At 35.6% G+C, this 20,432-nt stretch overlaps 1 protein-coding gene across 19 annotated transcripts in view; it reads right to left on the bottom strand.

Annotated features, from left to right (window-relative positions):
* The window catches only part of Camk2d (calcium/calmodulin dependent protein kinase II delta), a 298,536-nt gene that overhangs the window by 193,434 nt on the left and 84,670 nt on the right, over positions 1 to 20,432 (bottom strand). For all 19 annotated transcript variants that reach the window (XM_063260693.1, XM_063260692.1, XM_023564349.2 and 16 more), the window contains exon 3: positions 7,100 to 7,159. In XM_063260693.1, the coding sequence (XP_063116763.1) occupies positions 7,100 to 7,159 (60 nt within the window). The remainder of the gene's footprint in view (positions 1 to 7,099; positions 7,160 to 20,432) is intronic.

The following is a 20,432-nucleotide window of genomic DNA, read 5'->3' on the forward strand; positions in this document are numbered from 1 at the left end:
GAGAAAAGAAAGCCTTTTCGTATTAAGTTATCACCTGCCACAGTTCAGAATTTCATGTACAGTTACGTATGTCACACAACAAAACCTGTACAGGCAGAGCAGCTTGTGAAACAACATTTCCATTTTAGGATTATATCAGCATTAGAACCTTTTAACTCAGTGCCTATCATATATGAGAGGAACTGAAAAGAGCCCCCCCCAAAAAAAAAAAACAATTTCCAAATTTACCTTTGAAAGGCAATAACAATACCAGCAACTTTATAATCTTCTTCAAGTTAGTTTTTTTTTAGGTATCAGTGTCTCTTTGTACAAATACTACAGGACTGGCAATGTTATTAAAGATTTAGAACAAGTCAAACAGATAGATTTAGGAAATTTTAGCTTTTTCAAGTACAAAAAATGTTTTAGTTTCTTCAATTATTAAAATTATATGAGATCTGTTATTGCTATATTGTGATTCTTTGATTATATTTAATATATGCTATATTATAGTTATATACTATGTAATACATATAATATAGAACATGTATCATATTGTGCATTGTAGATAATAAAATTGTAATGTATTTTAGATCTAATGATGTATTACAGATCTAACGTCTAATAATGTATAATCTATAATGTATATTATCTATATTGTATATTATCTATAATGTATAATTGTATAATCTATAATGTATATTATCTATGGTGTATAATATACATTATAGATTATACATTAATAGATATACATTAATACATTAATAGATATAATATTATACATTATAGATAATACATAAAATTTTCTGGAACCTGGTTTTCCCCTGTTGGCCCTACATCTCTGAAGAAGAAATTACTGAACATTAAGAAAAGGACAACTGGTTACACTTTAGAGAATGGTGCCCCATTATAATTCACTCAATTGTTTGTTGAACTTAATTATCTTCCAAACTACATTAATTTTTCACTCAAGTAAGATGCATTATCTAATGATCTCTTGTGATTATTAAGTAGAAATAAAAAAGTAAGTATTTCTCTGTTTTCCAAAGAGAGGAACTGGAACTTGGTGGTCAGACGGACATACAGGGTCAGAAGCAGAATAAACTGGGGGCCTTAATCTGCAGAATAATTTTACTATTACTACATCTTCTGTTACCTGCTCTACATAGCAATGTACGAGAAACAGTGCATATGTGCAGGTAGCACCAAGGAGAGAGGGAGGAAGGAGGTTCTCTTTCAGCTATAATGTGCTCTCAAGGAGACTAATTCACGGGGCTTACAGTTCCTGAGACTCTCCTGAGACGGCCACAGGTCCCTTTCTTTGGCTCCCTAGCTACTAAGGTTCAAGGAGCCACACCACAAAGTCTTAACTTTCAAAAGCATAAATATATGTTTCTTCAGACTTTCAAACAACTGTCTTTGTCTTTCTACAGTCTGCAAGAGTAGGAAGATAGAAGCTTCAGGGAGGAGGTCAGCTCCACCACTGATTATGCTCTTCCTTTCAGCACCGCTGCTTCAAGCAGTGCTCACTTCAGATCTTGGATGAGGTAGATAAAAATTCTTGTTATTGTCTCTTTTCCTTCCCTAACCCGTTTTCCAGATATACATAGTTTGACTAAATGAGTGGTTTTTTTTCTGTTTTTCTAGCTGCTGTTTACTAATTTTAGTTATTTGGGCCTCAACAAAGGTTTCAACAAATTCCTCAATGCTTATAAAGATCAAAGACTAAAAGTAGTTCAAATATACAAGAATTTTGAGAACAATATATCTATTATCTCAAATATTCTACTTTAGTACCTGAAAGATTTCTTTTAATTAGCAGATATGTTAACATACTGCTCACCATTTTTGCTTTTTTTTAATCTAAGGAAAAATAAATCTATTTTATTAAAAGATGAACAGAATTATCAAAAATTAACAAATTAAATAAAACAAGAGGTTCTCTCAAAACTACTTTAACATCTTAATGGCAGCTCTACTGTTTTTGAGCCTGGGGTTCAAACAATAGCCTAAAGCAGAAAATGCCAGAGCTATTCCGGAGGTGGCCTGCACTCCCAAATATGTTGAGCCAAGGGACACAGAAGCCTTCAGTGACTGTGTGGACCACACCCAGGAGAAAACAAGCCTGGGGCTACGTAAAGTTTTAACTGAGGCGCACTATAGTAATACACACTATCACCCTTGATGATGTGTGCATTCCACAGTACACACAGCAGACCAAAACAATCAGGCAGAGACATAATTCTTGCTTTAAAGCCTTCTACTGATTTCTCACTGCACTTAAAAAGAGGTCCAAAGTCCCCATCCCGAGTTGTGAGGGCCCATGTGGCTGGGCATCTGCCTGGCCTGTTCAGTCATTCTCCCTCACCCCACAACAGGCCTTCTCTTGGTCTCCCATGTTTGCTAACAAGGAAGCTCTCTCTGCTTGAAACATTTTTTCCCTGGACTTCTTCACAGTAGTTTTTAACCTCATTTTGATGTTAGTTTAAATGTGACCTCCGCTGTCACATCTTGCCTGAAAAGCTACTTGCAGTGAACCAGATTTAGAAAACTTCCCCTTTTCTACCAGCCTCCTGGGCCCGCCTTCCTAGACTTTACATCTTCCTAGGAGAGTTAAAGTGAAGCCTCAGTATAAGTCACTGCCACTCTGACATGGACCCAGATCTTCATTCCCCATCCTTGACATCTATGAACTTGGTATATCTGGAACACTGCTTTGTTCTTTGTCTTGTTTATTTTCTCTTGTTGAGACAAAATACCTGATGTCCAAAATTAGGGAAGGAAAGGTTTATTTATCTTACAGTTGTGGAGGTTTCAATCCATAATCCGCTGGCTCAAGGCAGGGTGGCATGGCACTGGGGCAACAATTCAAGGCTGCAGCCAGAGCAAAAGGAAGAAAACAAGCCTCTTCTCCTGGCTTGACTATACACAGGCCGCCCCGCCTCCACCCACTTCAGGGTGGGTGTAGCACTCTCCTTGCCCTCCTTTGCACAGGATGAAGATATTTACAAAGTAAGAATCTTGGCCCCCTGCTGAGCCTCGCAGTTAAACTTCTAAACTTCTCAGGTTGACAGTGTATCAACCGAAACATTCTTCCCCTATTTCAATAGTTGTGAATAAAATCCATCTTCATCCCTTTCAACTAGTATTTGTCTTTCTTTTTGACAGTAGCCACCTGGTCTGGTATCAAATTATCCTACTTCAATTATCTGCACAGAATTATTCATGTAATTATTAGGATATTTATTTGTTTCTACATGAGGAAGGAAGAATTGGGACGAGAGATACTGTATCTTGATCACTGCTTCATTTTCAGTCTGCAGAGCCGAAACTCAGAAAACTGGCAGTGGTTACATCCACAAGAAATTTGGTTAAGTGAGATCAAATGATAGATCTGAAAGGACAGAAAACGTACACAAGAGGATGCTGAAAATTAGTATCTCTCTCTATCAAATTTACTATAAAAAGGTAAAAATGTATAAAACAAATGTTACAAACTGTGCCCTCCAGTTTCTTTGCAACACCTCATGGTGTACCTTATAAATTTTTCCCTAAATCTATATATTATTTTAAGATCAGAAAAATATTAAAAATAGCATTAAAATATAATTTAATAAATTACTATGTCAGTTTAAAAATGTGTGTCTTGAGACAAACCATTTACTTGCTGTAAGTTCTCAAAATTATTAATTCTGTTCCAAAAGACAAGCACATAAAAGTGAAATAAGCAAATTTTCACAGGGGAAAAAAATTGCCAAAAATAGTTTCTTTGTCCTTGAAGTTTAAAAATGTAAAAGATCTTAAATAATAAAATACAGGAAATAGTAAAATAACAGAGCAAATAATATAATAGAGGAAAGGAAAAAGAGAATAAGGATCTCCTATTTCATAGCTGTGGCATTATGCTTTTAGGGAGTCAAGATGAAAGGCTGTTTTCTCTGTATGTTATGACTCAGTAGTAAGTGCTAGTGACCCCCCCAACTCCTGTTACCCACTACGGTTACCACTGCTGCTGCTACTGTGACCCACCCACCGCTGACAAGCCATATAGGAACATAGTGCTTGCTCACTATTGTCCCCACACTGATGTTACTCACAGGGCCATTTATGGTATATCATCTGTTGGTTGTGACTGCTGCTTACCATTTTATGACAATCACTATCACTGAGGTTGTTTTTAAATTATTATTGTTTATTTGGGTAAATGAAAAACTTAGATTACATTACATGGAAACCCATGAATTAAACCCACTAATTAAAATATTTAGAATAAAATTAAAATATCTCTCACTTTGCCAATTACTTCAAAAACTATGACAGAATTTACCGGGCATGGCCCAGTCTCAGGTCCATTTCATATGCTACTTGTTCCTTCTCTTTGCAATGTTTCTTATCCCCACCGGAGAGAAAAATGACTTGCTTCCTCCCAGCTTTTAGCCTTCTATTCGAATGTCATCTTACTAATGTAGCCAATGATTTTAAATTAGAATTCCATAATGTTTTCTACTCCCCTTCTCCTTCAATTAATTATTATCTAATACCCTCTATTTTGTTTACTGTCTTCCCCATGAATGCAGGCTCTCAAGAGGGATGTGGTCCACCTTGTTCTTTGCACACCCAAGACAGTGACTTCTCAGTGAATGAATGATATAGTGCATTTTCCCATGTTATAACTTCTGAGAGTATGTCCACATTTATCTATAATATATGTAGCAGATCACTAAAAATCTCTCTAGCGGGCAGAAAAGAGTCTCACCGGTTTCAAAGACTTCTGTTTCCCTAATTCCTTTTGTACTGTTGAGATCTGGACACACGGAAAAATATCCAAAGTGAGGAAGTTACATTTGGCCAAGATAGATATATGAAGAAAAGTACACATTGTATCAGAGCACAGCGATTCTGCATAGCCTACAAAACTTTGAAACTTCCCATATTTGACTTTCCCTTTTTTAATAATATTTCTCCTCTTGCAGTTTCAAAATAAAAACAGTTCTTGTCTAACTGGAAGTATTTAGAATATTCAGCTTCAAACTCCTAGAAGAAATGGAAGAAGCTAGCCTAGCGCTATTACCCAATTGTTTCACAGAAGGCTCTTGATAGAAACAAAACAAACAAGGAACAAGCCTTCTGCACAAGAAATGCAAGTTCACTAAACAAAGATTTCATTTTGTCTTAACTCCAAGCAAGAGAAGTACTTTTGGAACTGTAGTGGGTCATACTGTGTAACTTCTCTTCAGTTAATGCTGTGGACTGAATTTTTGGCCCCCCAAATCTATACACTGAAGTCAATGTTGATCACTTTTTCCTTTCATGGGCCCAGATACCAGACACACACAATTTAAGAGGAAAGGGTTTATTGTGGCTCTTGATTTCAGAGATTGCAAACCATATCTGATTAGCTCCAGGGTAAAATCATCATGGCAGAAGAGCCTGGTGGAGCAAAGGTGCTCAATTAAAGACAGCTGGGAAGCAGAGCAGGGACATAATGTCCAAGAGGAAGGGGTCAAGGAACAGATGCAGCATCCAAGGTCCGGCTTCGTGGCCCACCCAGGCATACCCAGAGTGTACTTTATCCTGCCTGGGGGGCTCACCACCAGTCAAGCTGTTCACGAAGTCCTACCCCTGGTACCTCAGAATGTGACTGTACTTACAAGCACAGTGTTTAAAGGGATAATTAAAATTAGGTCACTAGTACAAGCTCTACTGCAGCACGACTTGGGGTCCTTACATGAATGAAGAATTTGGTACAGCGACATCATACACAGGGAGAAGACTGTGCCTAAAAGGCACTTGAAAAAGGGGTCTACTTCGCAGCCAACCAATAAATGTCATAGATTTTGGTCGTAAAATATTTTATTAATAGGTACACATACATTATAGTTTTGTTCTTTCCCTAAATTAGAAGTTTTCTTTCAGATAGATGATAGCATGTCACTGGATTCACTCTTTCACTTAGGAGCTTATCAGGTACCCACTAAAAGCAGGACACTAAGAACTTCATGGCAGGAATAGATACTGAATGGTTCTACACATCAAAATAAAAGAACTGGAAATCTTCTCAATGAATGATTTTGCAAACTGTAGAGCATTTTCAACTCTTTCTCACTACTTCTAGATCAGAAATATTTTGGTTAACAGTTAAACCTGAGGAAGCCAGGAGAATACCAATTTTCTGAAAGAATGAGTCACTGTCACTTAATTTACACATAGTTTTTGATTTTTCTATTCATTTTGTCTTTATTCTTCTATTGTTCATATATTCAATGTTTTTTAATTTCACAAACTGTTATTTTATAATTATGAATTTTAGAATTCTATTATTTTAGAATAATATAATTCTATTCTTTTAGAATAATTCTATTCTAAAATCATTTTACTAATCAGTAGAATAGAATTGATAAACACAAGGCAAACTTCTTACAGAATTAATGAAAAGTAGTTTAGCTGACTAAATTAATGGCACAAGTTGTATCTCTCCATACTTCACCACCAGATGAGCAATCTTAATTACACATTAAAAACACTGCTTAACTAAGACCATGTGTTCTCTTTACACAGGTATTCATAATTGCTAGTTCTTGAGAAAATATATCCACAAATATATTTTACACTAGTTTTACTTTCACTTTTGCAACTATCCTGCAAATTAGCTAAATGATTATTATTTTTATTTCATTTGAGACCATAGAGGAACACTGAATTAGCTAATGCAGCAAACTCCAAATATGTACTTAAATTCAAAATAATATAACCACAAATTATCAAATTTTAATTCATTTAATCTTTCAGTTTCCACTAGATGAGGTACAGTCCACCTTTAGCACAACAGGAAACAAAATACTACTGATTCAATGAAGTATTTTAATTTCCATAAATTAAGATTAATTTATAGCAATAGTTTTATTTTCCATTCCTGGTTCAAAAACTGCATAAAAATGAATGCAACAAAAAATAACAAACCTATTTAAAAAAAACCTGAAGAATCAAATGTAAGCAAGAACAAAGGTAGGAAACTACTATTTAACAGTTATGTTATTAAAATTAACATTTTTATTATGATACAATATAGTATCTACTGTAACAAATTAACATTTAAAATACAATAAAAACATTTCCTCACCAATATTGGGGTGTTTCAAAAGACGGCAGATTCTAGCTTCCCTTTCCAGTTTCTGATGATCTGTTAAAAAAAAAGAAGTCATGATAAAGCATCAAACAATAGATGACAATAAGTAGCAGGCCAAAATGACATAAAGCCTGTGGTCTTTCTTATCCTTTGATTTAAAAAAAAAAAAAAAGCATTTCAAGGTGGACTCAAGTGAAAGCCACATAGTTCAATGATAAATTTTATATTTTATTGGTTTGATGCTTAGTGGAGAGAGGCATACGATATGACTCAATTTACACTTGGGCTGGAAGAAATGGTGAAAATGGCACCCAAAACACTATTATTTTCTCTCTTTACCTAGTAAATATTGTTACATGAATTTAAATAGCTCAACAGGCATATCCATGTATAACACAGGATGAGTATCTGTAAATTGGAATGCCGATGCATCCAGGGCTATAGATACAGTTTACTCCTCAGGGAAAAATGTTTTCTGTTCAGGGAATGAATATTCCATTAACCACTCTCCACATACTTCTTGTTTCGACTTCTTGTGTGTATAATGCTCAACCTGATGTTCCCCAATTCCGTGACTGCTTGCTTATCTTCACCGATCTGTTTTCCTGGTCATTTCTTTCAGAAGCATGACCCAGTACAAATTTCCATTTTAAGAATGATCTTGATACTCTTCTTTGGTTTCCTTGTGGTGGAACATAGGCATATAATTATAACCAGTCACTTACCAAGCACACAGTAACTATGAGAGAGACAAGAACATAGAAACTCATGTTGCTCCTAAGAACAGCACTACTGACGTGACCCCTAGTTGAGGCTTTTTACATAGTTAAGATATTCAACAAGCTCCTGAGAGAGACAATATTATTACCCCATTTTACATAGAAGAAAACTGAAAGGTAATTGGCTTGCCTTAGATTACAGTATTAGTAAGTGGCATCTACCAAATCAGTTCTCATGAATGTCATAAAATGGACTGAAGAGGATGAAGGAGACACCCTATGCCAGTCACTGAATGTATCCCAATGGTCCTCAACCTCTGTGATCTGAGCAAACCCCTACATTCTTAAAAATTACCAAGTACCTCAAAAAGCTCCCATAGTCTGAGTCTAGTATTTATCCTATTCAAATTTTAAAAAGAAAATTTTAAACATGTTTCCTTAAAAATATTAGCTCATTGCATAGTTTAAAAAGTAACTACATTTAACAAAGTTAATTTCTTATTTGGAAATTAAAAATTAAAGAGTATGGATGGTAAACCTTATCAAGATAACATTAGATAATATTTTACTCTTTAAAAAATCATTTGTGTGCAATCTCCATGCCTCTCTCTGAATGTTTGTACATATTTAATCATACACAGGTGTATACAAAAATATATACACATATCTATAAATATAATTTTTCTATACCATTTGAAGATTACTTACCAATATCAAGGTTCTTTACCCCTAAAATTTTAGTGTGCATTACTTAGGAATTGGGAAACTTTCTTGCTATCATAGTATACGTACTAACTGCAGCATATTTTTACTGATCGTATTCCCATTTTTTTCCAGCTTAACACTAATGATGCCCTCTCAAGCAGCATTCAGGCTACTATCAGGTGGCAGTCATTTCTCTTTAACCTGTTTTAACCTGCTGTATTTCCACAGCCTGTCTTTTATGACTTTTATATTTTGAATATCACCAGGTCTGTTTTTTAAGAGAAATTTTCTCATATTGGATTTGCCAAATATTTTCTCATGATTTTATTTAGGCTACGTTTTTCTGCAGGAACATTACTATCTAATGCTATCACTTTTGGAGGTACATTTTGTCTATCTGCACCTCAAAAGTGATATTAGCTTTCATAACCAGTTCAAGGTGCCATTAATTTCTCCACTAAATAATTACTTCTTTCTTTTGTAACTTACAAATACGTGAGGAGATATTTTAAGACTTTGCAAACATACTTTTCTTCATCAGAATTTCCCTCTGGATTTAGCATTTGGTGATAAAAATGTGCCTCTGCCAATCTTTATTGTAACAGGAGAGAAGAGATGGTTTTCCAACTCCAGTATAGTAATGTATTTTTCATGACAAATAATGTATTTTACACAACAGTCAAAAGAAAGCCATTGTTTTTGTATTCTTACAAATATTTTTGATGCCTACCATACTAGGAGATAATTATATTCTCAGATTTGCTTTTATTTTCAGCCTAGTTTAAGAATATGAAGAACATTTGACCTTATGAGGATATACAGGTGGAAAAACAAGTAATTTAATGCAGTCATTCTGAATACTACCTCCTCCACAGAGCTGGAAACCAAGGACTTCACACATGCTAAATAAGCACTTTACCCCAACCCAATATTCTTTCATCTTATCCCCAAACTCAACATATGATAGTCTCATAAAGGTCAGGTGCCAGATGCAGTATAAAACCAGCGAATGAACTTTATGGGCCATATCAAATGAGATTAAATACTCTAATGTTTAACTCAAATATATTTTCAACATTATATACTGTCCAATATAACAAGGTTTACTCTGTTAGTTTTAAATTTTCTTGCACTTTAAACCAATCTTTTATTCAGGCACAATTTTATAACATGATCTACTAGTCATCTGGAAAACAATGCTTCAAGAAGTTAGTCTTTTCTATTGATGACATATTTCAGAAAAGTAACATTTGTTAATAGCAACACCAATCTCATCACAAGAATCCTTAGGTGTGAAAATTATTGAAGCCCAAATGGGCAGATACATGTTTTCTAAAATTCTAACGTGTTTGAAAGCTCAAATTAGAATACTGGAATAAGTTGTGCCACTTGCTGTTGTTTTCCTTGAAGATAGGCTCACTTAGTTTGTTTTTGAGAAAATGTGTGTGGAACATTTCAGCCCCAACATTCAGAGCTTGTTTTTCAGACATTCTTTCCAGTAAAATATAGTGTTCCATCAACAAGCAGATAGCTTACTTCCCAACTCAAACAACTACACCAACTGCACCAAACCAAACTTTTATAGAGAATAAGTGTTTTATGTATATTTCTTATTTAGTCATGTGTAATGTTGCAAAGTACATAATCAAAAGTCAAGATTTAATATCAGGGATTATTTTAATTGCTTCATCAAGGACAATCTAAAGTGAAATTGCCTATCTTTTTTTTTCCTCCTGTGAGTGCATGTGCTGAAAAATACAAACAATCCTAAACCTACTGCTTTGATTCCTGTAAAGGCTTCAGCAACTTTATTTCTTTTACATTTGTGATGCAACACATTGTCTATACATGTGAAAGAGGCACCCTATTTTTTTTTTAAAGGCAGTAACAGTTTGACTTTGCAGATCTCCTAAGGGAGTTCTAGGAACTCTCAGATCAGCAATCCACATTCTGAGAACCACTGGCCTATGCTACAAAGAACTGTAGCAGGTAGTAGCTTTTTTTTTCAATTTAAAAGAACATTTTACATACATACAGTTTTATCAATATTCAGAGAGAAACCTGTCTTAATGAAGCAACAGCACAGCATAGATTCCTAATCAACAGATATTTTGCCCTTATCATTATCTAAGACTATATATAATTCAAATATAAATTCTTGAAGTCTCTATCTTGTGAACAATCCTTATTCTGAAGATAAATTAGTTCCAGAATATTATTATTTTTAAGAATGCAAATAAACACAATGGAGTAAACTGGATTTTGAAAATATTATCTTAAATAAGTACCAGTAGAATGTTAAATGTGAAGCATATGAAAGACTTGTGAATTTAAATTAAAATTTTGTTACGAAAGACATGCAAATAAATATGTTAAGCCATATGAGATGCATACAGGTAAATCATATGAAATGTATATGATTGTTAAATAATGAAAAACAAGGAAGCAAAAGACCTTTACAAACAATAAATCCTAGAATTTTATCAACTTAGATAAAACATGTCTTATTTAGCCAGTTGTTATGGAATGAATTATTGCCCTGAAAAATTCATACGAAATTCTAATCCCCAGGCCTCAGAATGTAACTATATTTGGAGATGAGGTTTCTATAAAGGTAATTAAGTTAAAATGAGGTCAGCAGTGTAGGCTCAAATCCAACATGACTGCTGCCCATCTAAGAAGAAAATCAGGGCACTGATACACATCCAGTGAGGACCATACTAGGCGACTGGATGTCTACAAGCCAAAGAAAGGAGACCTCAGAGGAAGCAAACCTTCTTGCCACTCTCCAGGGACGCTTTCAGCCTCCAGATCTACAAAAAAATAAATTACAAGCTGTGGTACTTCCTTATGACAGCCCAAGCAAGCAGACCCACCTAGTATTAGCTTTCCCCCGCTGTGTATCAAACACCACAGATTTAGGACACAATTTCTAAGAGTCAGGAACCTGAGTATGGCTTAACTGAATCCTTTGCTTTAGGATTTTTCCCAAGGCCATAGTCAAGGTGTGTCAGCCAGCCACAAATAGGGTCACATCTAACATCCTGATTGAGGAAAAATCTGTTGCTAAGTTCATACTCGCTGACAGTATTTACGTTCTCAAGGGTTTCAGAGCTGAGGGTCATAGCACTTGGCTGATTGTTGGCTAGAGGCATCTAGTTCAGTGTATATAAATCTGAAACATGGTTCCTCAAAGCCAAGGAGACAGAGTCCAGAAAACAAAGGGGAAAGTCACTATTTTATTGAGCCTAAGTACAGAAGTGGCATCTCATCATATTTGCCATATCAGGTTATTTAGGAATAAGACACCAGGCTGGTACAATTTCAATAACAAGAGCATGAACCATAGGGGGCAAAGATTGCTGGAGTCACTTAAGAGTTTGCAACAGCAGCCTTTACAACAATAGCACTGATGAACTTTCTCTTGCTAAGCAGCTCCACTTATTTTTTCTTTCCTATAATCATCTAACTTAGTGATCCTCTATGAATCATGAGGTATTCTGCCTCTCCCAGCAGGGACTGTTTTGACATTCCAAACATGATGATATAACTAACTTCTAGTTTTCAGGAAACTAGAATTTAACAATAATGGAAATGCATATCACCTGGTGTGCTTCAAATTCAATGTCAAGTTCACAACTTTATTCTGCAGTGAGTAGGCAAACGAGGGGGAGTGATTAAGTACCTGTTATTTCAAAAGCAGATTTCTATATTTATCCTGCTGAAAAATGAATTGATTTTACATTTATTTTTAATTCAGTCACCAACAAAAGCCATATAACCCACCTCCTCCCATTCCTGGCTCTCACAACTATAATGGTAATAGGCAAAGGAAGAATATAAATGGTAAGACATCTATAACTCTGTGTAGCTCCATTTGAAGATTTTATTATCCACAAGCCCTGAAGCTAGTGCACAACGAGGTCCTCTTGTCATTTAATATTTATTAAACTACTTTAATAGCTTGGATTTATTCTTCCTTGGAACATCAAGTCTATTTTCTTACATGAATAAAAGTATAACCTTTCAGGATGTAATCTTGTCGGGTTTGATAAGGCACATGCTGTTAGCAATGTATGGCTGAGGACCTATCACATAAACAATACCTCAAGGAAAATATATTATCACCTGGTTTTGACATAAAGTCAGTGGGAAATGGTGTTACCAAGTATAGAAATGTCTGGATTTTTTTTGTTTGTTTGTTTGTTTTTTTCGTTTTTATCGGTACCAGGGATTGAACTCAGGACTGCCTGCTTGCAAGGCAGGCACTTACGCTGCTGAGCGAAATCCCCAGCCCCGAAATGTCTGGATTTTAAACAATTCTGAGAACCTGAGTAAAATACAGGTATGTCTACAATACCTATTTAAACTATTTTTTCAAATTATAAGACATCTTATTTCAAATGAAGTGAAAAAATGTAAATTCCGAACTTATGAAGTAAATCTTTCACTGTAGTGTCAAAATAAATTTTAATCTTTATGCAAAGTAACTCTGATTATAAGTGCAAATTAAATTCTTGGCATCCCGGAATTATTTTCACACACCAATAGGAGTTTCACTAAAGCTACATAAAGCAACACACTATTTATCTGGCAATATCAATAATAAGCTCTTATTAGTGATCAGTGAGCTTCAAAAGTAATTTTTTATTCCTCCAAAATGCTAATGCATGGGGATGGGATCTGTCATTTTTTTACACAGATGATATATGAAATGATATGTCAAATTTTTGACACCACAGTTTCACCACTATTAGCATTAATTATTACCCTAATATAACCTAAGGGAAGCTCTTGGTATTGTAAGGTGTTCATACCCACAGGCCCTTTCTGGGTGCTCTGCGTGGAATCACCTTCCCATAGACAGCACCAAGGAATAGTGTGGGAAGAGGGATGACATTGGCCTTCTGCCGTATTGGTCAGTTACCATCCACCTGACAATGGGCCACACACACACAGGCAACCATGTAATCTGAAGAAGGTTTGCATTTGCCACAGCCAAGAGGGTTTAAATTTCCCAGTTCCTTCTTTTCACAGACAATCTCACCCCTCAAACACATACCCAAATTATGGATTTCTGTAGGAAACACCTCTTGTGCCCATTTAAAAAAAGCACTTAAAATGCAGCTCTAACATTTAAGTTTTGCCGTGCTGGCCTCTGGCTTGCTAGTTTAAAGTGCTGTGCTCCTTCCCTCCTTGCTCCTCCTACTTTCCTTAACCCTGGGATCCATCTAGAGATCAATGTCTTAGATCTCTTGGTTTTCCAGAGCAAGGTTAATCCTGCCTCTCTGGCTTCTATACTACAGTCAGTCCAACTCAACTTTCAATTTTGGGGCAAGATTTGGCTGGCTGTCTATTTTCAGAAGAAAAGAGTAAACAAAATGCACCTTAGTTTAAACTACTTTTAGATTTTTGGGTTGAAGCATCTGCTATACTTTTTGTACTTCACAAGATTTTGCTGTCAGCTTTTACGCTGTGAATATCTTCAGGTATATACAACAGTTTCAGCTGCCCAAAACAGACACTGAATATTTGAATAAAAAAAAGAATGAGAGATAATTGCTTTTTTTTTAAGGAGAAAAAGAAAAAAACAGAAAAAGGGTACAAGTAATACAAAATTTAAAAAATAAACAGTAAGAAATCACTAGTTAATAGATTACATATTCTCATCTTAGAAATAGTTGTTCAAGTTACAAAATTGAAGCATATAAAGTAGACTTTCAAATAGTGAGAGTGCAAACAGTTTTGTTCAATGATCCAAAAAAACTCAGTAATATGGTTATATATCTTATACACTTAAATATATATACATTTATAACCTTTAGAGCACTTCCTTTTCTTTTCTTTGACACATTTTGGGTTTTATTACTCCCACAGTTCTTATTACTTTTTTTGAAGAGAGTAAAACCAAATGTGACATATCAGAACACAGTCAGTCAAATCAAAAGGATGGACATAAGAGATAATGTAAAAACAAAATACAAGGTGATCAACAATGGTTACCGTACTGCCTCTTGCTATTTTAAGAAGAATTGCCAGTTATAATAAAATTGATCAAATAAAATTGAATAAAATTGAACAGTAAAGAATAAAACCAAAGCATTGGAGACATTACAGGACTTTAAAAGAAGATAACAGTCAACCAGAATGGGCGTCATAATGAATCTTATTGTCTTCACAGTTTTGCCTATACTTTCGAACTTGGTACTATCAAGCAAAGCAGAACAGGGGAAAATCAGTTAAAACAAGATGGTGAGGGCAATACAGGATTTTAAATCAAGTTAATAGGAAATCAAAGTAGGTTACTATAATGTATCCTGCTTTTTTTAATTTTTCCATTAATTAAAAAGATAAAAAGAAAAAAAGTAAATAATTTTTTAAAAAGGGGATTGAGATAAAAGAGGGCATAACAACAGAACAGCACAGGTCAAAACATAACCATTTAAGCAAAATAGTGTTTCACCACAAGATATCCTGACATAAAAATAGTTACTATAGTGTCTCTTTCCTTGAAATCTTTGAGTATAACTTCGTATACTATTGCATCAAACATATTCAAGACACTATAAAACCATTCAAGAGAATGACATTATTACTGGGTATTTAGAACCAATTAACAGAAAATGAACAATGGTTTCTGTATAATCTCCTTGTCTATAAAAGTTTTTGGATCATTGAACACAGCTGTTTGCAGTCTCTCTGTTTGAATGTCCACTTTGTATTCTTTGATACTGTGATTTGAGCAACTATTTCCAAGATGATAATATGTAATCTATTAACAGGTGATTTCTTACTGTTATTATTTTTTTTTTGTAGTTCTGTATTATGTGTAACCTTACACCACTTTGTTTTGTTTTGTGTTTTTCTCTTTTTCCTCTTAAATAAAATTAAAAAAAAAAGTTTTTGCTTATATTATCATATATAATACAATCCAAAAGATACAACCTTTTAAGACTGATGGAGACAGAAGAATACAAGTTTGATGGGACTTCAAAACATGACACTAAATCAGCACTAGCTATTATGATGTCTTGTTTTCTCCAAAATAGCTGTTCCTACCATCCGATCTTCTCTGCCTCATTTCTGTTGAGCACTTTTTCTGTCGTTTGTTGTCAGTTTGTCTTCTTCATTTCGCTTTCTGCTCCATTCATTGTGGCCTCTCTGCCACTATTTCTGGAATCTTGGTATTTTCCCTTTTTAGACTATCCTGTAGCATTCTCTGTAAAGTTGAATTGGTGGTTGCAAATTCCCCTAGTTCCTCTTTATCCTGGAAGCACCTTGTTTTTCCATCAATTTCTAGGGACAGTTGTACAGGATATATCAATCTTGGCTGGAGGTTATTATCTTTCAAAGCTTGAATTATTTCCCCCCACGCTCTTCATGATTTGATGGTTTGAGCTGAGAAGTCTGCTGTAATTCTGATGGGTGTTCCCTTGTAAGTGATCTGTTTCTTGTCTCTGACGGCTTTTAATATTCTGTTCTTATACTGGACTTCTGGTATTTTGATTATTATATGCCTGGGTGTAGTTCTGTTTGGGTTGTAGGTGGCTGGGGTCCTGTATGCCTCATACATCTGAGTATATTTACCATTTGCTAAATTAGGGAAATTCTCTTGGATTATTTCTGTGAATAGCTTTTGTAGTCCATTTGTTTGTGTCTCTACTTCTTCTATGTTCTTAATTCTTAAGTTATAGATCCTCTTATCATCTTGTAGCTTTTGTATTGTTGCTGTTTTTTGTTATTTTTAAGAAGATTTTCATTTCATGCTCCCATATTACAAATCTGCCCTCCAGTTCAGATAATCTATCCTTAGTTTCTTTCAAGCTGTTATGCCAGTTTTCGATAGAGTTTTTAGTTTGCTGGTAATCTCTTTGAACCTGCTTCATGTATTCTATGTTTTCTCTATTTTCTCTATCAAACAATTCTTCCCTTTTTTTCTGTTCTTCCATTCCACCATCTGTTTTTTCTTAGGCGGTGTTTAGCATTTCTCTAACTATTCTACTTATATCTTGCTTCAGGTAATTAATAACTTCATTCCTGAACTCGTCTATGAGGCTCTGGAGATAGCGTTTTATGTCTATTGGTGCCGTGTCTGATATTGGATGTTTCTCAGGATTGGGGCTGAGGATCCTTTCTTGTTGCTCCCTCTTCCCATACTTTTTGTTCCTTTTATACAAGCGAATATGAGGCCCAGTTTCTTTCTTTGTTGGTTACAGTTTGCTTGAATTGCGATGGCTAGGTGTTCCTGCCCACTGCAGTGTACTAGGGAGACAGAGATCTGGGCAGCCTATGCTGGGCCTGCCCCTCCAGGTCAACCTACTGAAGGCTTCACTGCTAGGGTGCACCTCCCGGCACTGGGACCTGGTTTGGGCTAGCCTACTGGGTCTTAGTCAGCAGTGTCACACAGGCCAGGCACTCCCCACCAATCCTGCTTGACTGGGGAATATGTAACTGAAGTCACTGCAACAACCTGTTCTGGCTAGTCTGCCTGGTCCCAGTATGTCCTTTGCTGAAGCCTCCTACTCTATGGAAGGGTCCCCATTCCTCTCACTCACTGTGAGTCGATGCAGGGCTCCCGGCCAGTCCCGCTCTCAACTCCATTCATTGCTTCCCACTCTCAGAGCTTTCGCACCTCTCTCCTTGCTGCACCGATTGGGATGCAGTAGTGGCTGCAGGAAATTCAAATCGCAGCTTCCAGTGGCGTGGGGTCCAGCTTCTGCACTGAGACCTTATCTGTTCCTGTTATATCACCAGGATTGCGTTTCCAGTTGGTGTCTCTTAGTTCAGTTCATTCCTGGGTTGGCAAAGATATCTCCCCTTGCTTAGGATTTCTTGTCCAGCACCATTCCTGGATTTTAAGTGTGGTTTCTCAGAGAGTCTCCAAAGCTGCTGCTATCTATCCACCATGTTCTCAGGGAAGTCCAACATTTTTTTCTTGGTGAGTACATTCAAGTTTCTTCTGGTCAGAGATTTAGCTCAGCAGCGTAAGTGCCTTCCTGGCAAGCATAAGGTTGCGAGTTTGATCCAGTTTTTGGAGGTTTCAGTCCACACTCAGTTGGCTCCAAGGCAGACGGGCATGGCTGGGCCGCGCTTCATGGTGGCTGCAAACAGCCTACTTTTGTTTCATATTGCTATCAACTAAGGACCAAGGAAAACTTCGGCAAAGAAGTATAAAACAATTACAAGTAGCCTGGAAATGGGAACCCAAGAGATCTGTGAAAAAATAGGTACAGGCTTTTTCCATGTGTTCAGGAGCACATTACAGATGCTACTGAGAGGCTTTATTTATTCCTGTAATAAATTTTGAATGCATTTTTATGGTAGAAAACTGTCTTACCAAATGAGGCATCTCTGTCCATTTAAATAGGTCACACGTAATAATACATAGTGAACTTGCTTAGCATATGAGGTCCTAAGTTCCATACTCACCAACACAGGACACACACACACCCATGTCAATTAGAAGAAGTTATTTGTAAGGCAACTTCAACACAAACCTTGAATCTGTGAACATGATGTATATGAATGTAAAACTATCACATTCATTCAATATAAAGTTTTAAATTTCATTCACATTTTACACTTTTATTTTGAATTATATCTGACCACAAATTTGAACTTCACCCATCTTAGATTCTGACAGTAGATCTTAGTGAATCCCCATTACTTCTGGACAAGTAAGGATTCTGCAACTATACAGGATGATCTTCTTCTCTCCATGGTAGACTTAGACACTTGTGCTGAAAGCTCACATATCTTTATTTAGAAGAGAAATCTTCTGAACATTTACTTTGTGCAGGAAGCTCACACATATTCAGTTATGAATTATGATGTCAGCCCCATTTTGATTCTCTGTGGACCAGAAGCCACAGTTCCCTGTAGAGCAGCCTCTCTCCCTACGTGTAATGCCCATTGCACAGAAACAGAATCAGCCTGTGCTTCACTCTACCTTCTTTCTGCAGTTTAATCTATGGGGGAAATAGAATTCCTCACAGATTCCCAACGAACAAAAGTTCATGAAGTCCATGATTTTCTAGAATCCTATACACAACTGAGACAACCCAGATAAGAGGTGCTACCCTATTTCTATCATTGAATGTAGGAAGATCTCTAATTTGAGGCCAGCTTAGCAATGGAGCAAGATTATGTCTCAAAAACAAATCCTAGAAATAAATCATTCACATGTGCAAATGTCATGTTGTGTCTGTGATGTGTAAAAGTGAAAGAATAAATAAGCTCCAACTGTACAATAGATATTGTGAAATGGGAAGAAATTATTCGAAAGAAAAAGGAAACAGGATGGAGAAAGAGGGAAGGAAGGAAGGGAAAAGGGGAAAAAATTCAAGTTAGTTACACTACTAGTTGCTCATAGTTCACTGAACAGAAATGTTTGTGCTAATATCTTTTGGAGAATGTCTTATGCCCATATCATGTACTTTGAGTAACCACTTTATATATAACAATATACAATGTCATAACTATTATCCTCCTACTGTATTACTATGAAATTTTGTTTTACCTTTTTTCAATAAAAAATAAAAATAATCCTATAGAATCAGGAAAAAAATTCTAAAACAAAAAATGGAATGATAAATGGTCTGAGGTAAAAGGTATGCCAATCACACTGACCCAACTATTACACATTATATACTAGCATACAGGTGCCACAGGGTGATCCACTAACATGTACAATGACTTTGTGTTAATTAAAAGTAGAAAATGTTTTTAAATGTACATCCATAAAATAAGAATAAAACATTTATCACAAGGTACTATATTTGGAATAAAATGGTTATAGTATCATTATCACTATTGCTAAAAACATGGGCAGCTTTAAAAAATCTAAATTCATAAATCTATATTAGTCCTACCACAGATTCCTCATTTTTCATATAACCTGATACATTATAGAAAAAAAAGCTCTCTCCCATTAAAATGATTATGCTATCCAGGCCACTAATATCTATGGTCAGAAGGAGACAAAATCAATACATTAGAATTGGACAAATGCTTACAGTTACTCAATTTTACAGCATACTCAAAATAGTTCAAAAGTAAAAGAAAAACTGCAGAAGGTAAAAGTTTTAAACTAATTAACTAGTTTTATACTCTATATTACTTTATTGATCCATTTCACATATCCAAGAGGAATGGTGTTCTGAAAATTTATTATATAAAATTGGTTTAAAGGAAGCTGCCGGATACTATATTATTCATTTCTTATGACTGAAAGGAAATACATAATGAAATTTGATGAAATCATTCTTATACTGTCCCGGAGGAAATATTCTCCCTCTTCTATCCCAATTATGGCATCTATTCACAGACATGATGCTACATCTGTTATGAAATCATGCTTTACAGAAAAGTATGCAAATAAAAGACAAAATCTATATCATAAAAGGCTTTTTTGTTCAGTTGCAATTTAAATGATAATACAGTATATTTTAGATTTTAAAAACTCATAATGAAGGGCCAGGGATTTAGCTCAGTGGCCTAAGCACCTGGCTGCCAAGTGCCAGGTCATGAATTTGATCCCTGGTACCAAAAAGAAAATCATAGTGAATATTGATAGGAAACATTTTGTATATTGTAATTTATATTTAATATCTCATCACATAGAATACCTACACACCCATATAAGAAGAGGTGTCGAAATCTCTTACCTAACAGGAAAGCCTCTTAGAAAGGCATCTCTGGTTTTGAGTGCCAGACTAAGGGGAATACAAATTGAGCTTTTATGCTCTGGGTAGGAAACAGGAGTAGAGCTGTGTAGGAGGCATCGTAGGCTATATAGTGGAAAGGGAGAGCAATGCTACTCTCAGAATGTTCTTCAGAAAATCAAGGGCAGGGATGGGTAGGAAGTTCTGCTTACTCTCTCCAAGCACAGTGACCGCAAGCAT

This window comes from Cavia porcellus, unplaced genomic scaffold, assembly GCF_034190915.1.
Source record: "Cavia porcellus strain 051 isolate PalLab524CR breed Dunkin Hartley unplaced genomic scaffold, mCavPor4.1 scaffold_14, whole genome shotgun sequence".
In the NCBI taxonomy this organism is placed as follows: domain Eukaryota; kingdom Metazoa; phylum Chordata; class Mammalia; order Rodentia; family Caviidae; genus Cavia; species Cavia porcellus.